Source organism: Staurois parvus, unplaced genomic scaffold (genome assembly GCF_062004578.1).
Source record: "Staurois parvus isolate SC_StPar_1 unplaced genomic scaffold, SC_StPar_1.0 ptg000519l, whole genome shotgun sequence".
Lineage (NCBI taxonomy): Eukaryota > Metazoa > Chordata > Amphibia > Anura > Ranidae > Staurois > Staurois parvus.
Window position 1 is genome coordinate 1,112,762 of NW_028318315.1, and position 15,592 is coordinate 1,128,353.

General features: G+C 45.8%; 1 protein-coding gene across 1 annotated transcript in view; it reads left to right on the forward strand.

The window, feature by feature from the left end:
- Positions 1-7,988, forward strand: part of LOC149451820 (uncharacterized) — a 74,887-nt gene extending 66,899 nt beyond the window's left edge. Inside the window, 1 exon segment of the mRNA XM_089690137.1 lies at positions 608-7,988. Coding sequence (XP_089546263.1) covers positions 608-1,668 — 1,061 coding nt within the window. The 3' untranslated portion in view covers positions 1,669-7,988.
- The last annotated feature ends 7,604 nt before the right edge of the window (positions 7,989-15,592 follow it).

Genomic DNA, 15,592 nt, shown 5'->3' on the forward strand with positions numbered 1-15,592 from the left:
GTCTACAACATCTAGTAAGAGGCTTGACAGTGGTGAAGTGAGTGTAGCTTCAGATTCTAGTGTTTTGATTTGATATCTGCTGTTTTGATTGGAGCACAGACTTTTACATGTTGATAATAATGTGATAACATTCTCCAACTTTGTATCCTTTGACAAAAAGTGATAATGAGAGAGGAGTCAATAACCCAATGATGGTGGTCTTAGAATCAGTCCGGTCTTTTCCTTCTTGGTTGGTCTCCCCCCCTCCTCACTCTCTGACCTCTGGTGGGGCTCAACCTAAACCTTATAACTATATCATGGACTGAATTGGGGAGTGCAGTACGTCTTTTGTTGGCAATGAGTGATAGAGGGGGTGGGTACCCTCGTCCTATAATCCCCTCATCACTGTCCCTCCTATAAAAGACAGTTCTGGTTGTTTCCTCACTCTCTGACTAAGGTCCATGAATAAAGAAATGACCTGGTAGGAGATCAGAGGAGCCATTTTCTAGTTCCCTTGAGGGTGGAATTGTAAGCTCCTCCGAGACCAAACTTCCTGATGTGGGTGGAGTCCTGGTTTGGGGAACCAATCAGCTCCTGTCTAGTAATCCTCTTTGTCTTTGTATTTTAGTCCATGGCCGGGAGATGAGGAAAACCTCCAAGGATTGTCTCACTTTGTCTCCAGACTGGAAAGTAGAAGATGAGGACATCACACAGTATAGTCCAGGAGAAAACCCGGCTCCCTCCAATGTCCATCCGACACCACCCAGTGTAGATGGACCATCGGATTCCTCGTATCCTGAGGAACCTCCGACTGTGCGGGACCGGGCCGGCCTTCCAACAGGGAAGAGCTTCTCCTGTACTGAGTGCGGGAAGTGTTTCCTTTTTAAGTCCGATCTTAATGAACATGTAAGATCTCACACAAATGAGAAGCCCCATTCCTGCTCTGAGTGCGGGAAATGTTGTGTACAAAAATTAGTATTTGTCACACCTCAGTGGTCTTACATGAGGGAGAAACCATTTTCCTGCCCTGAGTGCGGGAAATGTTTTTCGGTTAAGTCACGTCTGTATGATCATCAGAGATTGCACACGGGTGAGAAGCCATATTCCTGTCCTGAGTGCGGAAAATGTTTTTCAGTCAAGTCAAATCTTTACAGACATCAGAGATCTCATACAGGGGTAAAGCCACTTTCTTGTCCTGAGTGCGGAAAAAGTTTCTCAAGTAAGTCCAGTCTTTATAATCACCAGAGATCACACACAGGTGACAGGCCATATTCCTGTAGTGAGTGTGGAAAAAGCTTTTCATGCAAGTCCATTCTTTATAATCATCAGAGACGGCACACGGGTGAGAAGCCATATTCCTGTCCTGAGTGCGGGAAATGTTTTGCACAAAAATCAGACCTTGTTGCGCATCAGAAGTCTCACATGAGTGAGAAGCCGTATTCCTGTCCTGAGTGCGGGAAATGCTTTTCATATAAGTCACGTCTTGACAGACATCAGAGATTACACACAGGTGAGAAGCCGTATTCTTGTTCTGAGTGCGGGAAATGTTTTTCAATTAAGCCGCATCTTGTCACACATCAGAGATCTCACACGGGAGAGAAGCCGTATTCCTGTCTTGAGTGCGGGAAATGTTTTTCACAGACGTCCAATCTTTACAGACATCAGAGATCTCACATGGGAAAGAATTAATTCTCCTGTCCTGAGTGAGGGAATTGTTCCTCACTGAAATCCTGTCTTCCTGTACCTCGGGTCCCACACAAATTTTAATGTGTAGTCGTTCTTTGAGTGCGGGAAATGTCTTCTGTATGAATGTTGCCGATTATCCCAGCTCTCATGTGGGGAAGAAGCACACCCTGATATACACCTCAGATATACTCCATGGCTGATCATCATGGAAGAAACTGCTTTTATGGATGAAGCCCCTCCTAGTTAGGTGAATTTAGTTTTTTTAATCAGAGGAGCAGTAATTGTTTGCTCTGGTCTGTTCAAGGTTTCATCGGCTGGCAGTTTGATTGCTTCTCCCTGCCTCTAGAATAAAATGTCTAGAGCTTCGGGAGGGGCACCTGTGGACTGGGTACCGGACTATGGACAGAGCACATGGACTTGTTCTCTACCACTGGGATCTGTGAATAGAGCCTCATTGCTGTGTTGCAGTTAATTCATGATTTTCAGCTGTGCGCCCATAGACTGTCCTACCCTACAACTACTCATGCTACATGTTCCTGCATGGTCTTCAGCTGTGCGCTCATACCCTGTCCTAGCCTACAACTACTCATGATATATGTTCCTGCATGGTCTTCAGCTGTGCGCCTATAGACTGTCCTAGTCTACAACTACCCATGATATATGTTCCTGCATGGTCTTCAGCTGTGCGCCTATAGACTGTCCTAGTCTACAACTCATGATATATGTTCCTGCATGGTCTTCAGCTGTGCGCCTATAGACTGTCCTAGTCTACAACTACCCATGATATATGTTCCTGCATGGTCTTCAGCTGTGCGCCTATAGACTGTCCTAGTCTACAACTACTCATGATATATGACCCCGCATGTTCTTCAGCTGTGCGCCTATAGACTGTCCTAGTCTACAACTACCCATGATATATGTTCCTGCATGGTCTTCAGCTGTGCGCCTATAGACTGTCCTAGTCTACAACTACCCATGATATATGTTCCTGCATGGTCTTCAGCTGTGCGCCTATAGACTGTCCTAGTCTACAACTACCCATGATATATGTTCCTGCATGGTCTTCAGCTGTGCGCCTATAGACTGTCCTAGTCTACAACTCATGATATATGTTCCTGCATGGTCTTCAGCTGTGCGCCTATAGACTGTCCTAGTCTACAACTACTCATGATATATGTTCCTGCATGGTCTTCAGCTGTGCGCCCATAGACTGTCCTAGCCTACAACTACTCATGGTATATGTTCCTGCATGGTCTTCAGCTGTGCGCCTATAGACTGTCCTAGCCTACAACTACTCATGATATATGTTCCTGCATGGTCTTCAGCTGTGCGCCTATAGACTGTCCTATCCTACAACTGCTCATGATAAATGTTCCCGCATGGTCTTCAGCTGTTCGCCCATAGACTGTCTTCGCCTACAACTACTCATGCTATATGTTCCTGCATGGTTTTCAGCTGTGCGCCCATAGACTGTCCTAGCGTACAACTACTCATAATATATGTTCCTGCATGGTTTTCAGCTCTGCGCCCATAGACTGTCCTAGTCTACAATTACCCATGATATATGTTCCTCAGCTGTGCGCCCATAGCCTATCCTAGTCTACAACTACTCATGATATATGTCCCCGCATGGTCTTCAGCTGTGTGCCCATACCCTGTCTTCGCCTACAACTACTCATGATATATGTCCCCGCATGGTCTTCAGCTGTGTGCCCATACCCTGTCTTCGCCTACAACTACTCATGATATATGTCCCCGCATGGTCTTCAGCTGTGTGCCCATACCCTGTCTTCGCCTACAACTACTCATGATATATGTCCCCGCATGGTCTTCAGCTGTGTGCCCATACCCTGTCTTCGCCTACAACTACTCATGATATATGTTCCTGCATGGTCTTCAGCTGTTCGCCCATAGACTGTCTTCGCCTACAGCTACTCATGATATATGTTCCTGCATGGTCTTCAGCTATGCGCCCATAGACTGTCCTAGTCTACAACCCATGATATATGTTCCTGCATGGTCTTCAGCTGTGTGCCCATAGACTGTTCTAGTCTACAACTCATGATATGTGTTCCCGCATGGTCTTCAGCTGTGCGCCTATAGACTGTCCTAGTCTACAACTACTCATGATATATGTTCCTGCATGGTCTTCAGCTGTGCGCCTATAGACTGTCCTAGTCTACAACTCATGATATATGTTCCTGCATGGTCTTCAGCTGTGCGCCTATAGACTGTCCTAGTCTACAACTACTCATGATATATGTTCCTGCATGGTTTTCAGCTGTGCGCCTATAGACTGTCCTAGTCTACAACTCATGATATATGTTCCTGCATGGTCTTCAGCTGTGCGCCCATAGACTGTCCTAGTCTACAACTACTCATGATATATGTTCCTGCATGGTCTTCAGCTGTGCGCCTATAGACTGTCCTAGTCTACAACTCATGATATATGTTCCTGCATGGTCTTCAGCTGTGCGCCTATAGACTGTCCTAGTCTACAACTACTCATGATATATGTTCCTGCATGGTCTTCAGCTGTGCGCCCATAGACTGTCCTAGTCTACAACTACTCATGATATATGTTCCTGCATGGTCTTCAGCTGTGCGCCCATAGACTGTCCTAGCCTACAACTACTCATGGTATATGTTCCTGCATGGTCTTCAGCTGTGCGCCTATAGACTGTCCTAGTCTACAACTACCCATGATATATGTTCCTGCATGGTCTTCAGCTGTGCGCCCATAGACTGTCCTAGCCTACAACTACTCATGATATATGTTCCTGCATGGTCTTCAGCTGTGCGCCCATAGACTGTCCTAGCCTACAACTACTCATGATATATGTTCCTGCATGGTCTTCAGCTGTGCGCCCATAGACTGTCCTATCCTACAACTGCTCATGATAAATGTTCCCGCATGGTCTTCAGCTGTTCGCCCATAGACTGTCTTCGCCTACAACTACTCATGCTATATGTTCCTGCATGGTTTTCAGCTGTGCGCCCATAGACTGTCCTAGCGTACAACTACTCATAATATATGTTCCTGCATGGTTTTCAGCTCTGCGCCCATAGACTGTCCTAGTCTACAATTACCCATGATATATGTTCCTCAGCTGTGCGCCCATAGCCTATCCTAGTCTACAACTACTCATGATATATGTCCCCGCATGGTCTTCAGCTGTGTGCCCATACCCTGTCTTCGCCTACAACTACTCATGATATATGTCCCCGCATGGTCTTCAGCTGTGTGCCCATACCCTGTCTTCGCCTACAACTACTCATGATATATGTCCCCGCATGGTCTTCAGCTGTGTGCCCATACCCTGTCTTCGCCTACAACTACTCATGATATATGTTCCTGCATGGTCTTCAGCTGTTCGCCCATAGACTGTCTTCGCCTACAGCTACTCATGATATATGTTCCTGCATGGTCTTCAGCTATGCGCCCATAGACTGTCCTAGTCTACAACCCATGATATATGTTCCTGCATGGTCTTCAGCTGTGTGCCCATAGACTGTTCTAGTCTACAACTCATGATATGTGTTCCCGCATGGTCTTCAGCTGTGTGCCCATAGCCTGTCCTAGCCTACAACTACTTTTGCTATATGTTCCTGCATGTTCTTCAGCTGTGCACTTGCAGACTGCTCTAGTCAAACTGCCCTTGTGCTACTGCCACTGATAGAGAAGTGTCCTCTGCAAGCTGCACCGTGATTTCCCTTAAGTGCATGCAGCTATTACTGAAGGCAACCAATGAGAGAATCAAGAGTTGGGGTGCTTTTGTGGACTGTTGAGTGTATTCACAATAGGACCACTAAAGTGCTATTTGCTGTGAAAAAAGCGTGTGTCTGTCTGCCAGAGAAAATAGCTGCCAGCGCTGGTGTAATTTCTAGTGGGCAGCAAAGAGTTAACTCCCAATGTGGGAGGATTCTGCTTGACAGGAAGAGAAGTTGGCTCCAGTGAGCCCCAGTTAGAGGGATGAAGTTCAGAGCTGAACTGGTAAAGCGTGGAGGTGAGAAAGAGGTAAAGTTAAGCCTGTGGGCAACACGTGAAGCGGGTGTACCAAGATGGCGGAGCACATCCATTTCTTCGGGTGCGGAGCAGGGGTGGTGCCGGGGAGGGACGTGTTACCATGGTATCTAAGCCAATTGATCAAGCAGCGGGAGCGCATAGACAGCGTGTCCTCGGAGGCTGTGCTCTGTATTTGTGACCTGTAAAAAATCAACAGTGCTAGTAAAGGCTTGGGTTCGCTGTGGGCATTATAGCGAACCTCTCCTGGATCTATTGCTGAGTACACTGGCATCCACCACTTGAGCTGTCATTTAGGGCACGGGGTACTGCAAAGAAGTGTCAGAGCTTTTCCAACCAACTGGAGTAAAATGAGGTGTGCTGGCTACCGTTGCAGCAGGAGGAAGCTAACCTGATTTCAGGGCCAGGGCTGAAGTTGGGAGACTATGCCTGTGGCCATGGGTGAGAGGGAGCTTCAGACCACTGTGCCTATCAACAAGAGTGAAACTTTAGTGGAGCCCATATTGGAGAGGCCAACAGCTAATGTGGAAGCATGCTATTCATCCTATGCAGGATATGGGCTCCTATTTGATATAGTTAGGATTTAGGATAGTTAGGATGTATCATTCTGTTTTTTTCCAGGGCTCTGGAAGAGAACAATGTGTCAAGATCACTGTACCTGTTCTTATTTGGAAATGGGTCCCATGTCTTACACTTAGGCCTACTAGGGGCACTTCAGTTTGTCGGCCACAAGTTGGTCATGTATACTACAAGTACAGATCATGGACTTTAAACACTATGCTTTAGGTTTATAGGTTGTATTATGCTATTAATTTTTCTGGAGGATCATCTTTGAGAAGAAAATGCTCCAACTGTATTGCATAAACCATTCTGCTAAGTTTGTTCTTTTACAGGTGAGCATCAACAGAGGTCTACACTTTGGTTGAATTTTTAATGTACTAACCATTTGTGTTTAGTGGTAGCGCTCTACCTAGTTAGGCAGGATATCTGTGTGAATATATGCTGTAAGAGTTCTGACTCGGTTCTGATATGACCCGGTACCAGTCTACAGCCATATTGTATAAAGTTTGCATTTGAATTTTGCACATGTCTAAAGAACTTTTCAATATGTGGAATGGCACCTACACATTTCCGTTACATTGTTATTTCCCTTTCCCCATCCTTTGTTATTGTGGGATACTCTGCTCTTGTTCAAGAGCAATGTTCGTGTCAGGGGCGGACTGACAACTCATGGGGCTCCCAGACAATAAGGGATCATGGGGCCCCTGTGTCCTTGCCCAAACTCAAAAAAGCAGATGAAAAAGGTACCATGGGAATCTAATGGGGCCCCCTACTGACCCCGGGCCCTCGTGCAGTGCCCAATTTTCCAAATGGTCAGTCCGCCCCTGGTTTGTGCTATGGCCCACGAGGACAGGGCCTATTTTTCTTAAGGGGGGGAGGTAGTACCCTCCTAGTTAGGCTGCCAGGCAAATTTCATTTTAAGCTTGCTCTGTAATTATAGGAGCAGTGATTGTTTGCTCTGGTTTGTTCAGGGTTTTACAGGCTGGGAGTTTGATTGCTTCCCTCTGCCCGCAGAAGACATTTCTGTAGCTTAGGGAGGGAGAATTCAAAAGTCCAGTCTGAATATTCAGTAGGGCCTAGCCAAACTCTGGGGGAGATGTGCCCAGATGGAGTTAGGTTGCTGTTAAATAGCCCGGAGCCCTGGAAATATTGCCTCTCCCCCTGCCCACCCCCTACCTAGTAAGCTGAGAGGGAACTGATCGGCAAGCTTCAGGGGGGCTGTCTTCCCCTGAAGCACCTCTTGACTGGTGGATACTCTCCTATGGACAGAGCTCATGGACTTGTTCTCTACCCCCGGGATCTGTGAGCAGAACCTAATTCCTGTGCTGCAGTTTATCCATGGTCTCCTTCTGTGGATGGTCGAACTATTCCAGCCGGCCTGTTTGTGCCACAAACAATTTTTGGTCCCCAGCAGCAAGAATTCGGATTGTCCTAGACTACAACCTTTGTACTATACGTTCCTGCATGCTATTCGGCACCCATAGCCTGTTCTAGTCTACATGTGCTATATGTTCCTACGTGGTCTTCACCTTTGCACCTACAAAACTGTTCTGGTCAAACTGTCCTTGTGCTACTGCCATGGATAGAGAAGTGTCCTCTGAAAGTTGTGCTTGACGTTTTGGAGTATCCCACACCCCCTCTACCCTCTCCTGTTACAAGTTTATTCACAATTTATTTTGTTTTTGTTGGAACTTTTACTTCTTTAAATAAAAGTGGGTTAGCAAGCCCTAAAACAGTATTTCCTGGCTGGACTGAACTTATTAGAAAGCACTACACCCTGAGTGAAACACTCAGGAATATCACACACTGATCACCCCCGCAAAATAAAAAGTGTGAATTCCCCCAGGGAATGGGGACTTTACTAGACAAATGGTGGCTTGGCCAGTTGTCATTAACTGTATAAAGCAGTGGTTCTCAACCTTCCTAATACCGTGACCCTTTAATACAGTTCCTCCTGTTGTGACCCCCAACCATAAAATTATTTACCCAGTAATTATAATTCATGAGTGTCGTTTTACCTCCAATACTGCTGCTTTCAACACAGTAGCTGCTTTTAACAGAGTAGCTGCTTTCAACACAGCAGCTGCTTTCTACACAGTAGCTGCTCTTTACACATCGGAAATATGTGTTTTCTGATGGTCTTAGGGGACCCCTGTGAAAGGGTCGTTCGACCCTCAAAGGGGTTGCGACCCACAGGTTGAGAACCACTGGTATAAAGGAAGGGGCAAAAATAGTGGTGATATAATTTGGCCAATAATGACCAGTGGCTTACTTTGCTTATGTGGCAAGGATTCCCCATGATGTCAGTGATTCCTAGGGCTGCCATAGGTGCAAGCACCTGCTGCTTCCTGTGGGAAATGGTAGAAATATCACTTTAACATACGATGCTCAGCTCCTGCTGAACAGGGGGCTAGAACAGCCAAAATCTGGTTCTAACTGTTGGTTCATACCTGCTCTCTAACAACTAAACCCTGAGATTATCCCTAGTTATCATTGTAGTGGTCCCTTACATTGGTGAACAATGGGATAAAGGCCTCCTTATCTTGGTGGTCAGTGTAGTGTTCCCTTACATTGGTGGCCAATAGTAGAAGGATCCCCTTATATCAGTGGTCAGTGTAGTGGTCCCTTACATTTGTGAACAATGAGAGAAAGACCTCCTTACATTAGTGGTCAGTGTAGTGGTCCTCTATGACCAATGGGAGAAGGATCCCCTTATATCAGCGGTCAGTGTAGTGGTCCCTTACATTGGAGACCAATGGTATAAAGACCCCCTTATATCAGTGGCCGATGTAGTGGTCCCTTACATTGGTGACCAATGAGAGAAGGATCCCCTTATCTCAGCGGGCAGTGTAGTGGTCCCGTACAATGATGACTAATTGGAGAAGGATCCACCTATATCAGTGGTCAGTGTAGTGTTCCCTTACATTTATGAACAATGGGATAAGGGCCTCCTTATATTAGTGGTCCTCTATGACCAATGGGAGAAGGACCCCCTTATATCAGTGGTCAGTGTAGTGGTCTCTTCCATTGGTGACCAATGGAAGAAGAATCTCCTTATATCAGTGGTCAGTATAGTGGTCCCATAGATTCAAGACCAATGGGAGAGAGAGACCCCCTTATATCAGTGGTCAGTGTAGTGGTCTCTTCCATGGTTGACCAATGAGAGAAGGATCCCCTTGTAACGTACATGTAAGATTTGAGTGATTGAGATATGTAATTGTATATCTGGCTTCATTCCATGTTAATAAGATGTGTACAGAATTCAGCCAGAGACATATGGTCATCAATTAGCATCTGAAAGGACAGAGCATCCTCTAGGCTGGAGGTGACACCTGGGTGCCAATAAGATTTGTCACCTTCTGGAAATATGGAAGGAAAAGGCTCTAGACAGTTCAGCTTCATGACACAGCGGGAGACCAGAGGTGGTTCCGATGTGTCTGGGAGCTTTGACGTATATACATAGATCAAAGGAATATATTTCATCTCTCATAAAAGCTAAAATATTAGAGAGATGAAAATCCTTCCTTCTGGTTGGACACATGCTACAGGCTACATCTGCATGTAAGACTATTTGTAGCCTATGTAGAATGCCAGAGAAATGCAGAAAATGGTTATATGGCACCTGATTGCGACAGCTGACCAGTGATTGGTACTGTTGCAATCGGACTGATGCGCTGGTGTCATAAATTCAATCCCTGACTTGGTGATTCAAACCGATCCAGCTCCAATTGACTTTGGCCATTTCAGTACCCAGAATGTCCTGTGGGCTGGTACAGGAACACCCCCCGGAGTTGATTGACCAAGGGCTAATGTCCAGCCTACGTCCATATTTCAATAAATTGAGGACCTGGGATATGGACGGTGTGATTTGTACGAAGCCGGTTCTATTGACTGATGGATCGCGGACTTTCTCTGACTTGCTCCAGTCGCAGGATAACTCTTGGTAAAAGTTTTATTTGTTTTTTTTTTCCTTTTATTTTATAGTGAATAGCCAATTGTGTGTCTTTTTGTATTTTCTGTATTTTTTTGTAACTCTTTGTTCTTTGTACATATTTTATGTACTGCCCACTTTCGGGATATTAAATCATAAAATTAATAAGTGACTTCTGGGTACTTAAACTCGGGCTCATATCTCAAGAGAGATTGTATTGTATTTTAGTGTTTTTATATGCGCGGTCAAGTTCATCTTCATCTTTGCCTATCTGTATGCAATTGCACTGTGTGTTGGCAGATTGCATGCAGATTGTAAGGTAGCAGATCTGCTAGATGGAGATCTGTGTTTGTGTGTGGTGTCGCAGCAGACCATTCTGTGGATAAAACTGTTGGGTGGTGGCAAGCTACCGTTTGTGGTGTGTCTGGTATGGGGGGGTGTGGACAGTGGAAGAGCGATTAACACCAGGGTTCTGGCTTGTAGGATAGTTGGAGGAATCCCAGAAGGGTGTGCCGATTGCTAGGCTGCTCCTCAACCCTAATTAGTGCACCAGATTGTATATAAGATCGTATCTGCCTGTGTGTGTGGTCAGCTAGCTGGATTGGAGTGGAGTCTCCCTCCAGTGGTGGCCAGAGGTAGTGTGGGCTGTGAAAGTATATCACGGCCGGTTTTATATAAGTAAGTTAAGTCCCCCTTATTCCCTCTATACCCCAAGTCACGGCCGGACGTGCGCGCCTCGGTTAGCTAGACGCTGTGTGCTTGGCGTGCGGCTGGATCCGTGACACCCCTTATAAAACACGAGTGATTCTTTTCGTTACGGATCAAAATTCAAACAAAAATTTAATTGTTCGGAAATTTTGATGTATCCAAATTCCTGAATCACAACAGAAACAACTTTCAATCGAAATCCGAAATAAATTATAACAAAAACAATATCCATTCATGTTCATTTGTTTCTTTCAGATGACATGATGTGATAGTGTAAGGAACCACCTGGCGGGGCCTCTAGTAACCCACGGAATAGGATTCCCCAGAGCGTGGAGTCTAAGTCCCAGTCTGCTTGTTCACCAGGGCCCCTGATGGTGGGGATGGACTTGCAGCAGACAGAGACCAGGTCGCGGCCCCTGAGTACACCCACCCGTGGTAGAGGAATCCGCCAGAGGTATCCGCAGGATGAGAGCCTGATATGAAGAGGTGGATGGATCCGAGCGGGATGGATGGGTGGATAGCTGAGCAGAAGCGAGGTCAGACAGGCCTGGTCGGTAACCGTGGGGACAGCGAGGTACAAGGCGGCAGGCAGAGAATAGTCGGGTCACTCGCCGGGTCAGTAACAGAGGGTCAGATCCAATGAGGGGCATTCAGAAGAGAGGTCAGGCAAGCCAGGGTCAGAGCAGGAGAACACAACGAAGTCAGGAACGATCTAGGTCGGCAACAATCAAAACAGCACGGATACAGGAGCAGGGATAACAGGATAGACCATACGGCAACCAGTGTCAGTGCAGAGCGGATTTAAATACTGCGCCCTGCACTGTCATTGGTGCCATGCGTGCACCCGCGGTCCCGAGTGCGCATGCGCGAGTCCCGTCGTTGCCGCGGCCGGCCAGGACCTAGTGCCCGCACACCAGTGCGAGTCGGCGCATTGCGCCTGCGCCAAGCCACACGCCGCGGCGGCTCCTGACAGATAGTTTGGGCCTTCTGCTGTTGTGGTAGGTCGAAGCCATGCCACCATTGGATTAGGCAGTTTAGGCCACATTTTGGAGGAAGTGCATTGATTGCACAGGTGTGTGCTTCCTTGATATTGGAGCTGGGGAACTGGCTCAGAGCCCCACCCCACCAGACTGCCCAGGTCAGGACAGACCAAGGCCCAAGCCTGAGCGAGTCCATGAGGAACAGAGCAGCTGGGACACTACTGGAAGGACGCAGAGCTGAATATTGAGGTACAGCGATTAGTGCGTGAACACTGGATGTGTTAGATGGTCGGCAGGACCAACACTGCTAAGCTGTGCTGCAAAGCTAAGCTGCATAAAGAGCCCAGAGGCTTGAATGTTTTCTTTATCACATTGTTGGTGAGACCCCCCCATGTTGGAAACCTTTTTTTGTGAACTTTCATTTGTTTTAAATAAAGGTGGGCAGAAAACGCCCTGAAAAGTATCGCTGGCATGGAGAAAACATACTACCGAGCGAAATCACCCCAAATCATCACACTATGTTTGACGCATCTGAAATAACGTAATGACATAACAAATGATTCATATTGATTCGGATTAATTTTGTTTTTATTTTTCATTAACATTTTTCATTAGTATACAAAATGTACTACATATGAAATGGGAACGTATTACAATAAATACAGGAAGTTATAAAAGTGAAATAAGATGATATTTCCTACTTATTGTGTTTGGGTTGGATGGAGGTGGATCCATCAGAATCTCCGAATCATAATGAATCCAAAATTAATTTCATTCCACTTGTTACTTTTGTAACTCCAGTCCATATTGTCCAATCAGCTTATTCCATTTCTCTTTGTGGGTTGGACTAGCAGGGATGACTCGGGGTGCATACAGTTGCAAGAAAAAGTATGTGAACCCCTTGGGATTACGTGGAGTTTTGCATGAATTGGGCATAAAATGTGCTCTGAACGTCATCTAAGTCACAACAATAGAAGAACACAGTCTGCTGAACATAATACTACACAAACATTAGATGTTGCCATGGTTTAATTGCACATAACATGTAAACATTCACAGTGCAGGGAGGAAAAAGTATGTGAGGCCCTAGCTTAATGACTTCTCCCAGAGCTAATTGGAGCCAGGAGTGAGCCAACCTTGACTCCAATCAGTGTGATGATATTGGATGTGTTGCTGACAGCTGTCCTGCCCTTAAAAAACACACACCTGTTTTGGGTTTACTGGTTTCAAGAAGCACTGTCTGATGTGAACCATGCCTCGCAGAAGAGAGCTCTCAGAAGACCTACGATCAAGAATTGTTGACTTGCATGAAGCTGGAAAGGGTTACAAAAGTATCTCCAAAAGCCTTGATGTTCATGTGTCCACGGTAAGACAGACTGTCTACAAATGGAGAAAGTTTAGCACTGTTGCTATTCTCCCTAGGCGTGGTCGTCCTGTAAAAAAGACTGCAAGAGCACAGCGCAGAATGCTGCATGAGGTAAAGAAGAATCCCAGAGTGTCAGCTAAAGACCTACAGAAATCTCTGGCACATGCTAACATTTTTGTTGACACATCTACAATAAGGAAAACATTAAACAAGAATGGAGTACATGGGAGGACACCACGGAGGAAGCCATTGCTGTCCAAAAAGAATATTGCAGCACGTTTGAAGTTTGCAAAAGAGCACCTGGATGTTCCACAGCACTACTGGCAAAATATACTGTGGACAGATGAAACCAAGATTGAGTTGTTTGGGAAGAACACACAACACTATGTGTGGAGAAAAAAAGGCACAGCACACCAACATCAAAACCTCATCCCCACTGTGAAACGTGGCGGAGGGAGCATCATGGTTTGGGGCTGCTTTGCTGCCTCAGGGCCTGGACGGATTGTTGTCATTGATGGGAAAATGAATTCCAGAGTTTATCAAGACATTTTGCAGGAAAACGTACGACCATCTGTCCGCCAACTGAAGCTCCGTAGAGGATGGGTGATGCAACAGGACAATGACCCAAAGCATACAAGTAATTCAACAAAACAATGGCTGCAACAGCACAGAATAAGCCTTCTGGAGTGGCCCAGTCAGAGTCCTGACCTCAACCCGATTGAAATGCTGTGGCATGACCTTAAGAGCGATTCACACCAGACATCCCAAGAATATTGCTACACTGAAACAGTTTTGTGAAGAGGAGTGGTCCAAAATGACTCCAGATCGTTGTGCAGGTCTGATCTGCAACTACAGGAAACGTTTGGTTGAGGTTATTGCTGCCAAAGGAGGGTCAACCAGTTATTAAGTCCAAAGGTTCACATACTTTTTCCTCCCTGCACTGTGAATGTTTACATGTTATGTGCAGTTAAACCATGGCAACATCTAATGTTTGTGTAGTATTATGTTCAGCAGACGGTGTTCTTCTATTGTTGTGACTTAGATGACGTTCAGAGCACATTTTATGCCCAGTTCATGCAAAACTCCACGTAATCCCAAGGGGTTCACATACTTTTTCTTGCAACTGTAAGCTACCAAAATAACACATTACCATGTTCAAACAAATATAGCCAATCTTCTGAAATAACTTCCGAAAATATGAACCAATTCAGAGCAACGAATATACAAAATGAATGCAAATATACAAAATTAATTTCCGAAAATGAATCATTCTAACATAACGAATATAAAGAAACGCAATTATTTATTTAACGAATGTACTGAAGAAAGGAATTTTTTCGTTGTGCACATCTTTTCTCCTTATGTCAGTGAGAGAAGGACATTCTTACATTGTCATCTTCTAGATCAGTGGTCTCCAAACTGAGGCCTTGGGGGCAAGATGTGGCCCTTTGCCTGCCTTTATCTGGCCCTTGAGGCACTATTTCACCAACTGATACAAATGATGGGACACTATTGGACGTGGTATACTTGGACAGAGGGATGGAGGTGGATGTGGTATACTTGGGACAGAGGGGTGGCGGTGGACATGGTATACTTGGACAGAGGGGTGGAGGTGGACGTGGTATACTTGGACAGAGGGGTGGAGGTGGACGTGGTATACTGGGACACAGGGGTGGCTGTGGACGTGGTATACTTGGATTTTGCAAAAGCGTTTGACACAGTTCCCCACACATGGATAATGTGTAAGATAAAGTCTACAGGCTGGAAAAATCCGAATGTAAATGGATAGAAAACTGGCTAAAAGATGGTATTCAGAGAGTAGTGACTAATGATTCATACTCTGAATGGTCTAGGGGTGTCAGTGGTGTACCCCAAGGTTCAGTGTTATTAGTGGGGTACCCCAAGGTTCAGTGTTGGGACCCTTACTTTTTAATATATTTATAAACAATATAGGGTCTGATATTAAAAATCCCATTTCAGTCTTTGCAGATGACACCAAGCTGTGCCGGGGAAAAACGTCCTTACAGGATGTCTCCAACTTACAAGCCGACCTCAATGCTCTGTGTAATTGGGGGACTATGGGGCCAATGAGGTTTAATGTTGATAAATGTAAGGTTCTGCACTTGGGGGCTAAGAATATGCATGCATCATACATACTAGGGGGGGTACAACTTGGGGGGTCAATGGTGAAGGATCTGGGGGGGTCAATGGTGAAGGATCTGGGGGGGTCAATGGTGGAGAAGGATCTGGGGGGGTCAATGGTGGAGAAGGATCTGGGGGGGTCAATGGTGGAGAAGGATCTGGGGGGGTCAATGGTGGAGAAGGATCTGGGGGTTCTGGTAGATCACAAGCTTAAT